At 38.9% G+C, this 19,902-nt stretch overlaps 1 protein-coding gene and 1 pseudogene across 2 annotated transcripts; one reads left to right on the top strand and one right to left on the bottom strand.

The window, feature by feature from the left end:
* The first annotated feature begins 4,694 nt into the window (after positions 1-4,694).
* Positions 4,695-8,199, top strand: si:dkey-174n20.1 (uncharacterized protein LOC796174 homolog). 2 transcript variants are annotated; one of them, XM_038293320.1, is made up of 5 exons: positions 4,695-4,887; positions 4,929-5,066; positions 5,258-5,500; positions 6,248-6,550; positions 7,527-8,199. In XM_038293320.1, exons 2-5 carry the CDS (start codon positions 4,946-4,948, stop codon positions 7,784-7,786), a joined length of 927 nt encoding a protein of 308 aa, XP_038149248.1. In that variant the 5' UTR covers positions 4,695-4,887; positions 4,929-4,945; the 3' UTR covers positions 7,787-8,199. The 2 variants fall into 2 exon arrangements, with proteins under 2 accessions (XP_038149248.1, XP_038149241.1); XM_038293313.1 differs by having other exon boundaries at positions 4,921-5,066.
* A 3,285-nt stretch (positions 8,200-11,484) lies between these two features.
* On the bottom strand, positions 11,485-13,240 carry LOC119788399 (annotated as a pseudogene).
* Positions 13,241-19,902: the final 6,662 nt, after the last annotated feature.

Genomic DNA, 19,902 nt, shown 5'->3' with positions numbered 1-19,902 from the left:
AGAGCCCAAAATCACACACCCAAATATAATTTCACCAAATGCCATCTTTGATTGAACTTGTCCACTTTGAGTTGTAAACATGCGGTCATTTTTTCCATCATAAACACTTGTTTTACCCGATTCTTCCACTCCCCTATAGATGGTGACAAAACTTGTCTCCAGTTAGCCGTTATAGTTTTTTTAGCTACTAATAGTAAAATGTGCAAAATATACTTTTGGTCTTCATTAAAACAGTCTGGTATTATATTCAGTAAATAAAACAAAGCATTTGAAGGTATTTCTCTGTTTATAATTGTCTCTATTTCATCCCTAATCCCCTTCCAGTACTGACTGATAACCGGACAGTCCCACAGAATGTGCGTATGGTCACCAATCTTCCCACACTGTCTCCAACATAGGGCCGCTGAAGGATTTTTGACAGATCTAGAAATTAAAAATGGGGTGCGAAAAAATCTTATTAAAATTTTCCAACTGAATTCTCTCCACATTTGGCTGTTAGTTCCTTTGTGACTGCCTTCGCACAATTTGTCCCATTGTTCGTCCTCTATTATAGAATTGGATTCTAATTCCCAGTTTTCTTTTACATTATAGGTATTATGATAATTATTAGATGAGAGAATTTTATACAAATGTGAGACATGTTTCCGGGTTGGAAAGGTCTTTTCTCCAATAGTAATAAAATATTGTTCTATATCATTTGGGTTTCTATTAAGTCTATTACGTTCCTTGTGACTAATAATGTAGTGCCTAATTTGCAGATATCTATATAAATCATTTGCAGGGAGATCAAACTGTTCCTGAAGTTGTGCGAAGGACTTTAAGTCAGCCCCATAGAATAATTGGTTTAATATTTTAAGACCTTTAGCTGCCCATCTCTTAAAGCCTTGGTCCCATGTGGAAGGCGGAAAGTCTATATTACCCACAATAGGCATAGCTCTGGAGACTGACCCTGTATCTCTAAGCATCTTTTTAACCTCTGTCCATATTTTTAAAGTGTGTTTGGTCCATTCATTTCCAATTTTCATTTTATCAACAGTTCTGATATCTAGGAAGGGAAGAGTAGATAATTGTATACCTTTTGTTTCACCCCGTTCTATTTGAAGCCATTTTGCTTCCTCATCCCCTCCAATCCAAGTCACAATGGCTGATAACTGCGCTGCCCAATAATACCATTTTAAATTGGGTAGAGCTAAACCATCCCTGTTTTTGGGTAGGTGAAGTGTTTTAAGTCTAATTCTTGGTCTTTTTTGTTGCCAAATAAATTGAGATATTAATTTGCTGAGTATGTTAAATGTTGAGACTGGGACTCTTACTGGCAAAGATTGGAACAAGAACAGAAGACGAGGAAGCAGGTTCATTCTAACAGTTTCCACTCTGTCATATAGGGACAAAGGTAGGACCTCCCATCTGGACAGGTCAATTTTGATTTTCTTTATCAATTTGTTATAATTAGCATCGAACAGTTGTGAAGGTTTGGGTGTAAGAATTATCCCTAAATACCTGAAACCCTTTTCTGACCAATGAAAAATATCACTAAGTTGGCTTGGCCGTTGTCCCGACGTCATTAATGCTTCTGATTTACTTTGGTTAATTTTGTATCCAGATATGTCACCATATTCCTTTAAGCAAGGGCGTAGGTTTGATTTGAACTTTGGTAGGGACACTATTGGTCTGGTGTCATTGGTGCTATGCAATATGCCCTTTTTTATGCTCGATGTGAGGATCCGTACTGATAAGGGGAATTAATTGTTAAAAGAGAAAAGCAACATTTTGCTCCATTAATAAAAATGTTATAAGCTCTACACTCATTAGATGCTGTTTATCAATGTTTGAAGTATCACCAGTTCTGATGAATGTGGAATAAGGACTGTTTTCCACTTTGAAAACGGTTTGATTTGAACGACTAAGAGAGAAGGTAAATACAGTATTTTCTATTGAAGATATAGAATTGTGCAGAGTTAAACCCCACTCTTATATTTGTACCTACTATTCTCTCTCTGTATCAAGCAAAATAATACATTCATTAAAATATTAACTTCACTATAAAAGTTTAACATCTGGGCTGTAGTTACTGTGTGTAGCCAATTTCATGTATTTCATCTGGGGCTGAAAAAAATGAATCATATTAATTGATTATTTCAATAATCGTCAACTAATTTAGTGAGTCATTCATCATTAACTGGAGTATAGAGACTTTAAAACATACAGTAATATAAATGTAAAATGTGCCTTTCCCCACAGAGCAACCCACTTAGATAAAAGTCTCAAGAACCAGGGATATTAGATTTTTTATTTTTTATTTTTTTTACTCAAAGCTGAATCCCTTCCTAAAAGCAGCTCATCTGAGGTTCTTCTGTTATGATGGTTTAGCTCACAATCTGAACTGGGAATCGGATGCAGAACAGGTCTTTGTTGTCTTTATCTCTCAGCTCCCACTCCACAACACATTTGATAGAAGGATACTCGCTCTTTACTGGTAATGAAGCAAAATTGTAAAAATAAAAGCAAAAAAATGAAAACAGTAATATCAACTAAATATCGGTAAAAAGGAAACCCTCACATTTTCTTTTTTAGTTGGCTGTGGCTAAGAATCAGAAATGTTGATGCTTACAGCCTTTATTTGCCCATCTTTCCAGCAGTCTTCAGAACTCCTGGCTGACTCAGAATATTTCGTTTTATAAAAGAAAAAAAAAGGTTTTTGTTTTTTAGTGTACATGATATTCATTTTTTTATTGGGACTATTTTTTGTAGCCTAATATTAATTGTTGTAACCGCTGCATTCTAGTGTGAATACATTTTCAATGTTGTGCTCCAAGCACAAGCGGACTAGAAAACAGCCAATCAGAGAGAGAGAAGGCGGAACTTAACGCAGAACAACCAATGAGAGTTGAGTTAAACAGCGCAGCACAGTTTCATCCACTGCTACATGAAAGGGACAGGAGAGACCAGGCAGAGGAGCTGCGAGAGGAAAAGAAGCCACTGCTGCAACAACTACTGCTGGAAATTATAAACATGTTGCTCACATCCAATTATTGGTCGGGAAAATTAGGACGGTTCAAAATTTTGGTAGGGGCATGTCCCTATGGTCCCTATGCAAACCTACGCCCATGCCTTTAAGCAATGCATGAGTCTAGGGACTGAAGTAAGAGGGTGTCTTATAAATAATAAAATATCATCAGCGAAGAGGGCAATTTTATGAATTGCCCCCTCTCCATCCCTGATTCCTTGTATGTGATCGTCTCAACGTATGGCCTCTGCCAAAGGTTCGATACTCAGGGTGAACAAAATAGGGGACAAGGAATCGCCCTGCCGCACCCCTCGCTCCACATTGAAAAATTCTGAACAACACCCATTAACTCTAACCCTGGATTTAGAATTTTATAAAATAACATAACCCAACTAACGAATGTTTCACCAAAGCCCATCTCAATTAGTGTATGTTTAAGAAATTGCCAATCAACACGGTCGAACGCTTTTTCGGCGTCTAAACTAAGAAGCATGGATGGTTGGGGATCTTTTGTCATCAATGATTGTAAATTTAGAGCTCTTCTTATGTTATTAGGTCCCTGTCGACCCAGGATAAACCCAGTTTGATCTGGATTAATTAGTTTTTTTATATACTTTTGGATTCGAGTGGATATAATTGATGTCAGTATTTTATAGTCCACGCAAAGAAGGCTAATCGGAAGGTAACTTGCACATTGCAGTGGATCTTTTCCCTCCTTGTGTAGAACCGTGATGATCGCTTCAGACCAGGACTCCGGGGGGTTTTTCTAAGTCTTTCTGATTATTAATAATTTATCAGGACATTTCCTAAATGCTAAACATTTTAATAAAACACAAGTACTCTGCTCTAACCACCAGGTTAATTTATTTTCAACAATTAAAGTACAGAATTGAACCAAAAGACAAATAATTACTTTTATATGGATAATCTCACAGGAATGAAAGGAAACAAGGTGGCACATAAATAAACTTGTAGAAATGTAGTACATCCAAATTCAATTAAACACTTCATTTCAGTATAAGGTATTGATTATAACTGATGTTTACCATACAACAATAAAAGAGACATTCTTCTTGCAAATCCATTATAATATATCCAGCTTATTTAGGTGTGAAACACATTCATAAATGGGGTGAGAGGAAATGATACAGCAGATGAGCTTGCTTAAAAGGATTTAAGGAAAGAAATAATGGTACAGATTAATATAGGGAAAGATGCTGGTAAATTAGTAATATACAGAAATCTGGCCAAAAAAAGAGATTAAGATGAGAAAGTAATAAAACTATAGAATTAAAAAAATCTGTAATGCGAAATTATAGAGAACGAAACAAAAGGGGAGAATTTATTTGAGAAAAGATTAAGGGTAGCTTCTTAAATGAGTTTTGTTTGTGCTAGGGAATAATTATACATGTGAGGGTTAATAATTATTATAATGTGGATCATGTTTGGATGAAGTGCGATAAATATGCAGCAGATGAGGAAAATAATAAAGGAAATAGTGAGAGAATATAGTTTAAAATTGATATTAGGAACATAAGGAGATAGGGGGTAAATTAGAACTAATAATACTTCATTATTTTCGTTTACATTTAATACTAAATACATTCTAGTAACATTGCATGTATAGCTACACACTCTTGAACAGTAGGTGGCGGTATGCACCTTTAAGTTCTTCTAATGACTAATAAAGAAAAGAAGAAGAAGACGTTCTTCTGGCAGGAACCTCTGTTTACAAATGTCGAAAAGCCAATATTGCACTTTAGTTGTTTTCAATAATAAAAGGCGTTCTCTGTTAAGTCTAGTTTAGCCTGCGTGTCAGATTACAGCTTAACGTTCAGAATGTCGGGATATTGGAGGAAGCATTAAGTTAGCATGCTAACCAGCTAGCATATGTAGCAACATCACTGTTAGCTCATTGAAAGAAGAGCTGACAGGGAAATGTATCTTCTCTACACGGTACTTGCCTCTTTAAGTTTCTTTTTCATTTTAAAATGGATGAAAAGAAGGCGATATTTCACGGAGCTGAAGAGACTTGATGGTAAAACGGTTCTCATAACAGGTAAATGTGACATTTGCTGGTCATCTCTGCTGTATTTTTTTTTTTTTTTTCTGCGATGAAGAATCGTTTCCACACACTGTTTACCACTGCTTGCTAATTTGTATTAATAAAGGAATCTATTTTATGTTAGCTTGAATCTGTCAGTCTATAAAAACTGGAAATATTTGCTAAAGCTTATCTGTTTTTTGCAGGAGGTAACTCTGGCATTGGGAAGGAAACAGCCGTTGCCCTGGCAACCAGAGGAGCGCGTGTCATCATCGCTTGCAGAGACCCTGAAAAAGCTGAAAAGGCCATAAGAGAGATCAAACTGAGGAGCCGCTCTTTCAATGTCTGTCACATGGAGCTGGATCTGGCCAATCTTTGCTCTGTCAGGGAATTTTGCAAGAAGTTTCTGCAGAAGGAGAAGAATCTTCACATATTGATAAATAATGCAGGTAAGTAGCTTAACCACAGTAAGATGGATCAGTACTAACATTAGGACTGCAACTCATGATTATTTTGCAAAAGGATTAATCTGTCGATTATTTTTTTGATTAAGCAATTAATAATCGGATAGCCAAAGGTTCCTTAAAGAAGACTTTTTGTTCTTTAAGTTCTGGATAGAGCATATTCTCAGAAGAAAACATATTTATTATATCCTAAATGCAGAATGTATATATATATATATATATATATATATATATATATATATATATATATATATATATATATATATATATATATATATATTTACAATTTTGCTATGATTACTGCTTTAAGTAGGTCAACTAAAGTCTCTATACTCCGGTTAATGATTAGCCTGCGTGTCAGATTACAGCTATACTAAGTTAGTTGAACATTGTTTTAGTAATTGATTAATCGCGATTAATCCGATTAAATGTTTCAGCCCTAACTAACATAGAAACAAGAATAAAAGTGTTTTCACTATTAACACAGATATATTCAGCAAATGAGGAATTAGTTGCCTGACCAGGATAGGTAGGATAAGGCTTTTGTGTGCTACAGACATCAAACTGAAACTAGGAACAGTCAGTTCTATCCTGGTAGAGAAGAGGGAACATGTTACCCTCAAGTAATTAACTACGACCCAGTAATCATCATCAGATTAATGTTGTGATTTTTTTTGTCATGCTATGCACATTTTTTTCTTTTTCTATATTCCTGTATTGGGTCTTCCTCAGGCATGCCTGGCATCCTTGACTGGACTGACGACGGTTTCAGCACGTGTTTTGGCGTAAACCACTTGGGCCACTTCCTCTTAACCAACCTGCTTCTGCCTCGGCTGAAGGAATGTGCCCCCAGCCGGGTCATAACGCTCACTTGCTCCAGCTACAAATACCAGAAGCTGGACTTTCAGGACCTCAACTACAACCTGCTGCCCTTCTTCACTTACTGCCGCAGCAAGCTGGCTAACATCTACTTCAGTCAGGAGCTAGGTCGCATCGTCGAGGGAAAAGGAGTCACTTCCTATGCTGTGAACCCTGGTAAGAGCTTTGGATTCTATTTCTGTTTAAATATAACATTAGACAATTAGAGCTAATGCTAATAACTACTGCATACATAAAAAAAAAAAAAATTAGCCAGTTTGCAGGAAAGCACCTAATATTTATGCATCAAAATGTTCTTACAACAAATTCAAAGCAAATATATTAGGTTTATTAAGGCTTGCAATGTAACAATTCCAGTATGACAAATTATTAATTATTCACTGGAAAACAGGCAATTTTTCTTTCTTTTGAAAACTGCATTCCACAGCTTAAAAATAGATAATTTTATCTACTAAATGTCAGCACCTGTCTCCTCTTTAGACGCACTGTAAAAAACCAAGATGCCTGCCATTCTGTCCAGTTTCCCTATTTATTTTTAATCTACAAATTAACAAAAAATGAAATAAAATAAAAGCTGGAACTGAATATAGATTTCATATTATCAAAAGTTTCATATTCAACTTTCTGAATCTGCAGGGCCTTTTATTTGTAAGGATTTAAATCATTATGTTTAACCTTATTATTGTCTTGATGGTTTTGGAATGTTGGTTTCATTGGTGTGGGATGCAAAAAATATAAAAAATTTTAAACATTATATAAATAAGATAACTGGGTCTGATGTGAAACTAATTATGTAGTTGATCGTTTGAAAATCTACCAGCCTTATTGTTTGCTGTAACTTTGAACTTTAACATTGATATTCTTACAACTAAGCTGGAAGTTTGATGAAAAGCTGCTACTGAACAGGCAGGGAATTTAGGGTATAGTTGGTTTTAATTTTGATGGGAGGATACTTTCTTCATACATTGAGTAAAAATAAAAAAAACTCATCAACTTTTTTACAGATATTTTACATGAAATAAGCAACAAAGGTTGTTTAAAAATGGTTGTTGTTGCTCAAATTGTTCTGTCAGCCTTATAAACAACCAAAATTTTCTCCTCCTGTTTTTTCTTTCATCCCACGTTGCTCCAGGTTTTGTCCAGAGCGGCTGGACGTGCCACTACTCCTTCCTGTTCCGGATGTTGATGCAGGTAATCATGTGGATGTTTTCCGTGCCGTGTGAGATCGGAGCACAGACCGTCATCTACTGCGCCGTGTCGGATGAAGCTGCCAAGCACAGTGGGGGTTACTTCGTCGACTGCCAGCCCGCCACCCTGCGTCCTTTCGCAAGAGATGCCGGTGTGGCAAAAAAACTGTGGGAGGCCAGTGAGAGACTGGTGAAACTGGCATAATGGGAGAGCGACTAGTCATTGACATTGAATTATTTATTAAGCTATTACTGTGCTGTATTATTTGCTTTCATCTGAGTCAGTTATATATATATATATATATATATATATATATATATATATATATATATATATATATATATATATATATATATATATATATATATAAACTATATAAAATGCCTTGAAAAAGTATTTATACCTGTTTCATATTTGTCTTTTTGCAAACATAATTTTTTTTTTTTGATTTAGATTTTTAGTAGCAGAGACAGAAAGGGTTGCATGATAGTAAAGTTGAATGACAGTGATGTCCCTGACCTGTCTGTTGTGTTCCTCAGTCTTTATGATGTATGAGGTGTTGGTCTGAAAGAAACAGACATTATTAGACAATATTATTAAAAAAAATACCAACTGTGTATCTTTTTCTTTCCACTGAACAGTTTTGCCCTAATCAATTAACTTCTCACATAGAATTGTGTTAGTATGTCTAAAGATTTTTGTTTTAGCACAAAGAAAAGAACATTTAAGTTAAATCGTTTTGCAAGGCACTGTGTGCTGTAATTCACCACTAAAATGTAAACATGTTATGACTGTAAGTAGAATGAGTGAGTCTAAAGCCTAAATGTCTGCTTGCTTTAAATTGGAATCTGTAGAGATTTATTTATTAAGAATCCAGTGAATGTTTGTGATTTGAAAGTGGTCGTCATATAGGCAAGAAATAGTCCCTTTAAGTTATAACATAGACTGAAAGTAGAGAAGCTGATTTTCTTTTTTTTTTTATATACTCAACCCATAAGGTTAATTTTGGACAGCTGAGGACATGGATCAGACTGAAAGGACCAGTGGACAGTGTGCTTGATACCTGAAATAAATAAATAAAGAGATGCAGCTTTTTTCATTCAAATATCAATAAGTTTCTTGTTTATTAAGTATTTGTAATTATTTGTAGTTACACATAACTGGAAAATTAGATGATGTCAGGGCTGAGAGGGAGTTTTAATAATGGCATGCTTCAGGATTTATTTAAAGCAACACTTCCTACATCACAATAAATCCAAACATCTCAGATAATTCATCAAGAGAGCTGTCTATAACCCAGCAGCTTGAAGGTACCCTGTTCATCTCATCATCAACGTGATGATGTTGATCCACCACACCCTTCAGGAAGTCTGTGTACAGGAGATGAACATGCTTTGCTATCAGCTGTTTATTAACCCAGGAACAACAGAGAAAGATTGATAGTGACACTGAGGCATTGCTTCTTATAAGAGAAGTCATCATAGTGTTTTACTTTCAGAGTTCACTGGTCACATGTGAGCTGCTGTGTTTGGTTGGAAATCAGACCATGAGAAGACCATCCTTTAGCATCATAGAAAAGCTGGAGAACATTTTAAATATTGAAGAGCTCCTCCCTTGTTCCAGTACAACAAAATAACTTAGAACCTCTAAAAGCAAACAACCAGCTATCATGCCTGGATCAAAGATTACCTTAGAAACAGACCACAGTTGGTTAGATTGAAGGTCCACCTGTCTAATCGGGTAGTTAGAAATCTCACCATTAATCAGTACCATGCTTATACAGGTCTGTATGGAGAGTATCATCTCTTCTGTCATCATCTGTTGGGGTAACAGCATTAAAGTAAATTAATCAACAAAGCTGAACAAGCTGATGAAGAAAAGATTCTCTGTTCAGGGATCTCTTCTAGAATCTCTGGAGATTATTTAAGATTAAGGATAACTCTGAGTGACCCTGCAAGACGGACCGCTACAGAAGATCCAACCAGTCTACAGGCATGAATATTTACAAGAACTCTTTGAAAAAACTCTATAAAAAAAACAACATTTCAATTCAATTCAGTTTATTTTTATAGCGCCAATTCACAACACAAGTCATCTCAAGGCCCTTTACAGTTCAACCAGATCATACAGTCAAATTGATTCAAAGTTTTCATTTCATTAACCCTGTAGGTAAAGTATAAAGAATGTATTTTTGAAATAAGCAGAATTTAAATTTTAATGTCATGCAGTCCTATTTGTCACGATACAAACCACAGCACCCTGTCTATTGAATAAATCTCCAAGTTTAAAGAACAATTGCAAAAAAAAAAAAAGAAATGTAGAAAAGAAGAGATACAGACAATCAACAAAAGTACATAATACATACCAACGGCATGATTCGACTTCTTTCAGGGATCATATTAGAGTATGTTATATTATGTTATTTTAGAATAATGATGATATTTGTGTTTATTTTGCTCTTTCAGGAGGGTTGCTTTTTATCACCGAACCTCGATGTAAATAAGAAAAACAGCAGATCAGAGGTCATATTTATCATCAAACCCACCAAAGATAGCACATGGCAAGCAATATATACTATTATAAATCTCTAGTACAAAACAACACTCAGGTCAGTTACAACAGTGAAGCAAATCTTTAATAACTTTCACAGCACTACATTCCTAGTATTATTGGTTATCTAAACATAGTGAAAAGTGCAAATAAACTGCAGATATTCACCAACTATTTAATATATATCAAATAATTAAATATGACATTATAAGCAGTATTTTCTGTATTGTGCTCATTAGAAGTTAAACATAATAACTTTATAAGGTCTACAATTACAGATTTGTTAGATAGTGTGATATGTGATACAGTTTGAGAGAAGATTTAGTCTTTTTAACTTCAATATAAGCCGGTATGTTTTCACAGTGAGTATTGGTTCTAAATACATAGTGAACAATTAAGTCAGTTAACACAGTTTTATCTATTAATAAAATCATGCTTGCTTGGCACCAATAACATGACCAATAGCAGAAATAAGCAGTTTTGTTTTACTGTGTTCTGATCGAAATTTTCCAGCAGATCAGAGCAGAGATTTGGGTTGGCCAGGGAAAATCTCATTGGTGCATTAATCTTTAAGAAGTACAGTTTTTTTTTTTTTCTGCAGTAGTCTTTTTAGAGAATCTAATCAACAAAACAACCAAAAATCTTACAACAAAGCAAAAAAGATGAGAAAAACATAGTTGATCCCCTAATGATTGTCTCTGTCTGCTTATATAGAAACAGAAGGATACATTAAAAGATGAAACAAAAATGTATATCCAATAAAACAGCAATGTAAAACAATTACAAATCAATCAACTCCCCACACTTCTGCCTCTCCTCCAGCTCTATTATATCAACTAGACCTGGAGAAATCTCAGGGAATAGAAAAGTACCAATGCCAGTATTAAGTGGAAATGTTATGCTTTAGGTCAACTTTAACATGCTGAGTGGCCAAAAATTATTGTTAAATCTCAGCTGAGAACACTAATAATAAATGTAGCCATCCATTTGCATTGCTTGGGTCCAGATCAGCAAGACAATAACTAAATATGTACCTGGAAGGAAACAGATGATATACCACAGAAAAAGCCCTTTAAGTCACAGGAGATACCTTAACAGTGACAAACAGAACATTTGCAAAGAAAGCAGAACATTTTGGTTCCTAGCTGCAGCTAAAAAACTAAAAAATATTTAGCGATTGTATGAGGAGGACTGCCTAAATCCTTTCTAGGGTGTTTTTATTTCCTACTTTCTGCTCCAAAAAAGGTTAAAAAACAAACCACTGGCTTTGTTTCCAAGTTTGAAGATGTTTCGCTTTCCCATCCAGGAAGCTCTTTCAATTCAAAATTTTCTTTCTATGACACAAGAAGTTCGTATTCATGGATTATGAGGACTGTCTCAATGATATAATGTTTTAAACATTTCAGATTTTAATTAGATTAGTATTCCAAATATACACAAAGATATAAACCCAGATTCCAGCAGTTATTCTATTGGAAGGACATTTAGTTATGGTGCTGTTAATAAGCATAAATCAGTTTAATGTTACATTTGAGACTTGCATATGTTGATCCCTACAATGTTAGAATCAGCAGCCACGCCGACACTGATGTAAGGTAGGAGTTTCTCAGTGAAAGCGTCTCTGTAAATATAGATAGGGGTTGAGTCTTCCGGGTCATAGAAGGACACCTCCCCCTTATCATAGTTCAGCTGGACTCTGATACTCCTGAGGCTCTTCCTCACTCTGATGGACTTACCAATAACATCAGTGTATTTTCCATTTTCATAACACAAACACCAGATTCCATTTTCAGGTGTAACATCTCTCTCTCCGCTCCTGTCGACCGATTCTTTAACCAAACCCACATACCAGTCAGGATGGTCTCCCACCTCCACCTCCCAGCTGTGTTTCCCTGAGCTGAAACCTTCAGAACCAAAAACCTCAATATATTTAGTGTTTCTTTCGGGATTATCAGGAAGCTGCTGCTTTATGTCTTTATTTCTCACACAGGTCAGATCATCAGACAGATGGAGCCATCCGTTAGCAGTGTTTGGGTCCAGAATGACAGGATAGAACTGGACCTTCTCCTTCATCTTCTCCCAGACTCTGAAGGACAGGTTGCCCAGATGTTTGGCCACATCTATCAGAGCTCCTGAGAGCAGCTGTGGATCTGACAGTGAGCTCTGGGCTCTGGCTCTGCTCTGAGTGGCTTTATAGCTGCTGAGGAACGACAGGTTGTTTTTCTGCAGGTCTTCTTAAACAGCAGAGATACTGTCTGACAGAGAGGAGATCTGCTCCTGAATCCTCTTCATCTCTATGCTGATAGTCTTCCTCTTCTGCTCCTCTTCCTCCCTCAGAGCTGCCAGTCTAGACTCCTCTTCCTCTTTCAGGAACTGGTGGAGCTTGTTGAACTCTGCTCTGATCTGTCTCTCTGTGGAAAACAGCTGCTCCTTGGAGTGTTGAAGCATATCATCATATGTTTTCTCCACTTGCTTGTATTTGTTGTTCTTCTCCTGTAGAGACTTTAAGTCAGATTTCAGCTTCTCCTTCAGTTCACTGACTGCTTGTTCTAGAGGAACCACTTTGTGACTCTGGTGGAGAGAAAACTCACAGACAGGACACACAGCTCTCTTCTCATTTTTACAAAACCACTGAGGAACCATGAAGTGTTTCTCACCACCTTCTTCACTTCTTTCCTTTCTTTTTGCATCTCATTTGAAGCTTCATTCTGCCTCTCTGCAAATGAATCAGCCAGGTCTTTCAGGGAGAAGTTGATAGACAGGTCTTCCTTTGATCTTCTTTTACAGATGGGACAGTTCCTGTTTTTAGTTTGTTCCCAGAATTCCTTCAGGCAGCTTGAACAGAAGCGGTGGTTGCAGCTCAGAGACACAGGATCTCTGAAAGTCTCTGAACACACATGGCAACTCAGGAAAGTTGCAATAAGAGCAATTTTGTCCTCCATTTTAGCAGATTTCCTATTCTTCTTATCACTAAAAACAGTATGGTGACAGTTTGGTGACTTACAGTTCTCCTTTTGTGTGCCTTAGCTCTTCAGAGATTTCACTCGGATGTTGTCACCTTGATCTGAGAAAAATAAACCTTTAAGTTTCGTTTACTCCTTTTCTATGTGCTCCACCCAGCTCATAGAAATGAAACTGATATTAGTAAACCTCCCACTAGATAGTGCTGTTTCCTTTATTTCAGAATAAATTCTTGTTTTTACTTTTAAAAGCAATACATTTCGCCAGACAGGACATTGTTAAATAAAAAAAGCAATAAATATTACTTTTAAAAAGCAATAAATATTGCTTTATTTTGATAGTTTATTTGATATGTATCTCAGCCTCATAGGAAGGTGACTGTGCTTTTAGTATGATTGATTGTTGAACCTCAGCTTAAGATTTGGGTTGAAGTTAGAATTTTACATGCATCTCTGTTTTCAGGCGTGTTTATGTTTAATTGCATATTATTAACACTGAAAGCATGCACCTTTATGTATTAATTTTACTGTTGAAAATCAGTCTTTACTTTTCTAATTTAATCTACTGCATTCAACTGGTCTGATCTAGAGATAATGAAATGTAGGCAGTTGTAGGATTAAGGACCATCTTACTGATTTTGACACTTAAACTCATTTTGAGGAGTTTCTGTTTTTCTACACTGTCAGAGCTGGGCACCTCATGTCACCAGCCCACCACAGGGCAGAGACATACCATGCATCCCCACACACTGTCTGATACCAAATCAGGTTCAATCCGATTTGTATCAAGGCTCAGAAAGTAGGACCCAGAATTCAGGCAAGACAAAAGTGGAATAACTTAAAAGCATTTATCTAATCAAGCCGGTATGCAGAATTGGTGGCTAGGGCGGCTTATACAGAAACATCTATAGGAGAGAAAAAACAGGTTAGTGACCCCAATAATCTGGCAGAGGATGACTATGAACACTTGAGTCTCTAAACTGGTTTGACAATTCAGTCCATGCCCAGAGAAAGAGGATGATTCCAGCCTGTTGGCTGACAAGACACAGCAGGCGCTGCCAGAGAGTTCCAGAAGGCAGCAGGACTGACAGGAGATCAGATCCAAGCAGACTAAGGGAGGCAGGACAATCCACAGGGCGAAGTCAAGAGGCAGATCCAGGTTCAGTCCACAGAAGAATCAAACAGGTGTCCGAAGACAGCTAAGGTTAACAGATCAGACAAGGACAGGCAGGCTCAAAGGTCTGAATCGAGAAACAGGTCTGTTGGGAGCTGGAGAAATCCCATCTTTCTCCAGCAGAGTCCGCCGTGGATCCTCTGAGGGAGCCTCCTGCACAGCTGCAGCTCGTCAAAGATCATCAGAGGATCCACTATATAAGCTGTCTTCAGACCTTGCCTCAACACTGCAGAGTTGTTCCAGTTGGTCAGCGCTAAAGCCTAGATCCTCAGTGTATCTCCATGACTTTGAATCCAGTCTGGATTTTAACTACTGTCTCTGTTTTCCAGGAAACCCGTGCCTCCTCTGTGAGATCTCTGGAAGAGCTAACCTGCCGAGCCGACCCTCTGAGCCAAACCCTGAAGATTCACAGAGAACCCCCAAGCAGCTCAGGACTAGAGCTGGGAAATCTAAGCCAAGGTCTGTTCAAGCTAGACGTGAGACGCTGAAGCAGCAAACGGACTCTGCTGACAAACCCTTCTCCAGAACCAACAGTGACTCTCCCAAGATTAACCTGAAGAACCCTCAAGGTACAATCAGTGAACCAGTGGAAATCAAACCCTGTCAGCAGTCACTAACTGTGCTGTCTCTCACGCAGACTCCGGTGAACCAGTTCCCAGGCCCGAACCAGAATCAGTACATTCTGTGTGTTTTGTGCTTTAATAAACTGTTCAACTTTTCATCCTTGTGTCCGTCAGTGGTGTTCTGCATAACTGGGTCTCCTTCAGTGAACCCATCATGACAGAACACTGCGGCCAAACTCAAGGCCCAGCAGATCACCTTACCCGTCGTTTGGAGGAGCAGGATGCCCAACTTCAGGGACAAACCCAAACGCTCCGTGAGTTATACCATCTAGTTAGAACTCATAACCAAATGCTACAGAGTTGTGCTAATTTTTTTGAACAGCGCTAATGCTGCACCACAATCATTTCCGGGTCCAGTCCCACCTCCGAGGTCACAGGCTGTGACGTCATCAGAGTTCCTTCCTAGTCTCCCAGCAGGGACGTGGCTAGACCTATTTTAGGGTGGCTGAAGTCATCCCTTCGTTGGTATTAGCCACCCCATAATTATTTTGCGATTTTTATTGTTATTTTTTTATTTATTGATTTTTTTTCCATATAACCCCAAACAATTGCAGTAAAGCACTGAAAACGAGCCACCAAGAAGGCAAGTTAATCTGAAGATAAGTTCCTGTTAGTTTATTTACAAACACAATTATTTATACAATTATTAATATCGTTAGGATATTCATTTCCTTCATTGGCTCCGCGTCCAGCGTCACGTCACGTGGTACACGGCCATCAACTGGACCATAGCAGCTGTGCAGTGCAGCAACAGCGCGCCCTTTGAATCTCCACACAGTCATCGAGCTTGATTAGGAAAGTTATGGTTGCGTGCAGATACATACGGTGAGTTTGCCATTTGATGTCAGCGGTTTACATTTTCTTCACTTTACCTGGAGTGAGGAAAGAGACAATATAGGCCTAATAGCTTGTCTGATTCAGTAGGAATTACGTTACCATGGTGAACAAAGTCAGTGGTGTGGGAAAACACGATGTTGTTGTAGCCTACTAGCATCATTATAATAGTTTTGTCACAGGAGCAGTGATGGGCAGTAGCGCCGCTACATGTAGCGAAGCTATTAGTTTAACTACATTTTCAAGTAGCTTGACCGTAGCGTCGCTGCTTTATTTATCAAGTAACTTTCCTGTAGCGACGTTATTGTTTTGATCAAGTAGCGACGTAGCGTCCACAAACGCTACAAAATCCAGGGCAAAACTAAGAAATGAAACCAGGTTTTCTATTTCTAAACAACAATCAGCCACAAAACTACTGTAAATAGCAGTTTCAGCTGACGCTTTATAAGTGGCGTAGTAGCACAGGCACACTCCGTAGGGTTAAACAAGCGCACCTTTTCCGAGGCTGTCATTCTATTGGCTGGAAAGGTTGCTAGGCAACGATCCAACTGCAGTCTGAGAGAGCAAAACAAATCCGCAAGCAGAGCGTAACTGAGACCCGTGCAGAGCGGAGATGGAGGCAAGCGAGAGGAAAAAATATCTGTGATAATATAGAAAATATCTGTTTAAATCTGAGAGAAGAAACAAAGATTTTTGAGAGAAGAGAAAATATTTGAGAGAGAGCGCATGTTTTGAGTGTGAGCATTATAAGTTTTGAGTGCAAGAAGATGAAATTCTTTTCTCTAATTGAAGTTATGTGCTCTTGCATTATGGCAGGATAATTCTCCCATATCTATGTGCCACCAGTCTGATAGGGCGACACTGTGTGATATGGTAGTGCTTCCTTGGGTTGACTATAGTTCTAAGTTGTACGTTTCATATACTGTTGATTTTGTGTTTTCATTAATACATTGTACTTAAAAATACTTCCTTTATTTGCATTAAAACTTTGTCAGACTGATGTGAAAAAGTCTCAAGGATATCCTTCTTTGCAATGATGCTATTGCCTATTGCCTACTGTCCATTTATGCAACTTGTATTTTGTGGTTAAACTTTAGATTAAGCAGAAATCTATCAAAGATAATGCTGCATTTATTGTTAAGTTCCTCACATATATGTGTTTCTCTCTGTGCCAGGTGTAGAGAAAGACATGCCAAAGTCCAGGTCACACACACACACCAAGCACACACACAGAAACAGGGTTATTGCAAAGCAGACAGGGGTTCCTGACAGGTTGTGGGTGCAGGGGAGATGGGGAAAGATGAATGGCCAGGTTAAGGGTTTATGAAGATGTTGGGAGTCTGTTGGTTAGACAACTGTCTTCTGTAGAAGGTTTCCATTATGATGAGTGGCGAACCACTTGCCTTCTTCCATTTATGCAGTAATGCATGGCACCTACCATTTACTCTTTGTAATTTAGCACATTTTAACTGGTGTAGTTTAGTTGGTGAAGTAGCATTAGTGAGGGAAGTGTTTCCCAGGTATGTTGCTCTTAAAATAATGAATTTATAGACAGCGCCTTAGAAAGTGCACTGAAAAAATTTCGGCGCGCGCTATGCGCGCGCAATATCTTACCTAGGGGCTAAGCCACCCATGTCTCTCAAACCTAGTGACGGCCCTGTCTCCCAGAAAGATTTTCTGGCAACATGAAGGATTGCAAAGGATTTTTATTTCAATGTCGGTTGATCTTTCAGAACTCCCCTGGCTGTTTTTCCACGGATCACAAGAAGATAACTTTCATTCTCTCTCAGTTAACAGGAAGAGCCTTGGAATGGGCTCAGGCAAGATTTACCGCTGACGACAGTTTAAATTGCTATTACTCTGATTTCATTGCTGAATTTACCCAGGTCTTCAACCAAGAAACTGACCAAACAATTGATTCCAGAGCTCTTTTCAACCTTAAACAGGGAAATTCTTCGGTGGCTGAATTTTCAATTAACTTCCGGGTTAAGGCGGCAGCTTCCGGATGGAACCAAAGCGCCTTGAAAGGAGCCTTTTTCATGGCATTGAACGAGCAGATTAAAGATGAACTCGCAACCCTCGATGAACCTGCCACCCTCGAAGATCTAATTCGCCTCTCCATCAGATTAGATAATAGAATTCGAGCCAGAAACAGTTCTAAGAAGCAGAGTACATTTTCTTCTGCCTCACATAACGTGACTGTTTGTTCTCCCTCTACAGAGCAGTTGCCCACTCAGAGGTCTAAGCCCCAGTCTCTACTGTTTCCTGTTCAGGCCTCTCATTCGGGCGAAAGGGATGTCGAACCCATGCAGATGGGACACACCAGGCTCACTCCAGAGGAGAGACAGAGGCGTTTTCTTAGCAAACTATGTATCTACTGTGGTGAGAGTGGACACTTCATCGCCTCCTGCCCGGCTAAATCAAAAGCCGGGGCCCGCCAGAGGATCTGAGGAGTCTGGCGGGCCAAATAAACACGAAGAAATCTCCTCGACTGTTACTGCCTGCCACGCTTTTTTGTGATAATCAAAGCCTCTCCTTCTCTGCTTTCGTCGACTCAGGCTGTGAACGTAACCTAATCGACTCTAACCTCGTCCAGCAACTCCAGATTAAAACCATTCCTCTCTCTCAGCCTCTCTGTGTATCCGCTATTGACGGGAAAAGACTCCATCGAGTTACCCACCAAACCCAGCCCCTCGAGCTACTTCTGTCAGGTAACCATCGAGAGACAATAACATTTTTTGTTTTTCCCTCTGCATGTTCCCCGCTGGTTCTCGGGTTCGAATGGTTGGAGAAGCATAACCCTCACATTAACTGGACTAAACGTCATCTGGAATCTTGGTCCACTACGTGCCACGAAACATGCCTTCGTTCTGCTGCCCCCGTTTTGGGGTCTCCTAGAGGTGGGGGGGAGATGGACTCTCCTGACCTTTCTTCAGTCCCCTCTGAGTACCATGACTTAGCCCCTGTCTTCAGTAAGGTCAGTGCGACGTCCCTACCTCCACACAGACCATACGATTGTGCCATAGAACTTTTACCTGGTGCTCCTCTTCCTAGCAGCAGATTGTATAACATTTCCAAGCCCGAAAGAGAAACTATGGAAAAATACATCAACGAATCATTAGCTGCTGGAATAATTCGTCCTTCATCCTCTCCATTGGGCGCCGGGTTCTTCTTCGTGGGGAAGAAGGATGGTTCCCTGAGGCCTTGTATAGACTATCGAGGTTTGAACCAGATTACAATCAAAAACAAATACCCACTGCCTCTTCTCGCCTCTGCCTTTGAACCAGTACAGGGTGCAACTGTGTTTTCCAAACTGGATTTACGAAACGCTTATCATCTCCTCAGGATCCGTGAGGGCGATGAATGGAAAACTGCCTTCAAGACACCCTTGGGCCAATTCGAATACCTTGTAATGCCCTTTGGTTTAACTAACGCTCCAGCCTGCTTCCAGGCTCTAGTAAATGATGTTCTCAGAGACTTTCTCAACGTGTTTGTTTTCGTGTACATTGATGACATTCTCATTTACTCCAAGAACCTCGAAGAACACAAGAAACATGTCCGTCTTGTCTTACAGAGATTTCTGGAGAATAAGCTGTTCGTGAAAGCCGAGAAGTGCGAATTTCATCAACCATCTGTCACCTTTTTGGGGTTTGTGCTAGAGGGCGGCCAGGTAAAACCTTCAGAGGACAAGATCAAGGCAGTCTTAGACTGGCCAGTTCCTGAGAACCGAAAACAACTTCAGAGGTTTCTAGGATTCGCAAACTTCTATCGTCGGTTCATTAGAAACTACAGCCAGACCGCCCTTCCTTTAACCTCCCTGACCTCTGTTAAACGCACATTTCAGTGGACTCCCGAGGCTCAAGCAGCATTTGAAAAATTAAAATCCTTGTTTACCAGAGCACCTGTCCTTATTCAACCTGATCCTGCGAAGCAGTTTATCCTAGAGGTGGATGCTTCAGATTCCGGTGTTGGAGCAGTCCTATCCCAGAGGCTCGACTCAGACCAGAAAATACACCCTTGTGCTTTCTTCTCCCGTAGGCTCTCTTCCGCTGAACAAAACTATGATGTGGGTGACCGAGAGCTCCTGGCAATAAAACTGGCGTTAGAAGAATGGAGGCATTGGCTGGAGGGAGCTGAGCACCCGGTTCTTGTGTGGACCGACCATAAGAACCTGGCTTA

Source organism: Cyprinodon tularosa, unplaced genomic scaffold (genome assembly GCF_016077235.1).
Source record: "Cyprinodon tularosa strain WSP-4 unplaced genomic scaffold, ASM1607723v1 ctg109, whole genome shotgun sequence".
Classification (NCBI taxonomy): Eukaryota; Metazoa; Chordata; class Actinopteri; order Cyprinodontiformes; family Cyprinodontidae; genus Cyprinodon; species Cyprinodon tularosa.
This window is presented reverse-complemented; position numbering and strand designations above follow the sequence as displayed.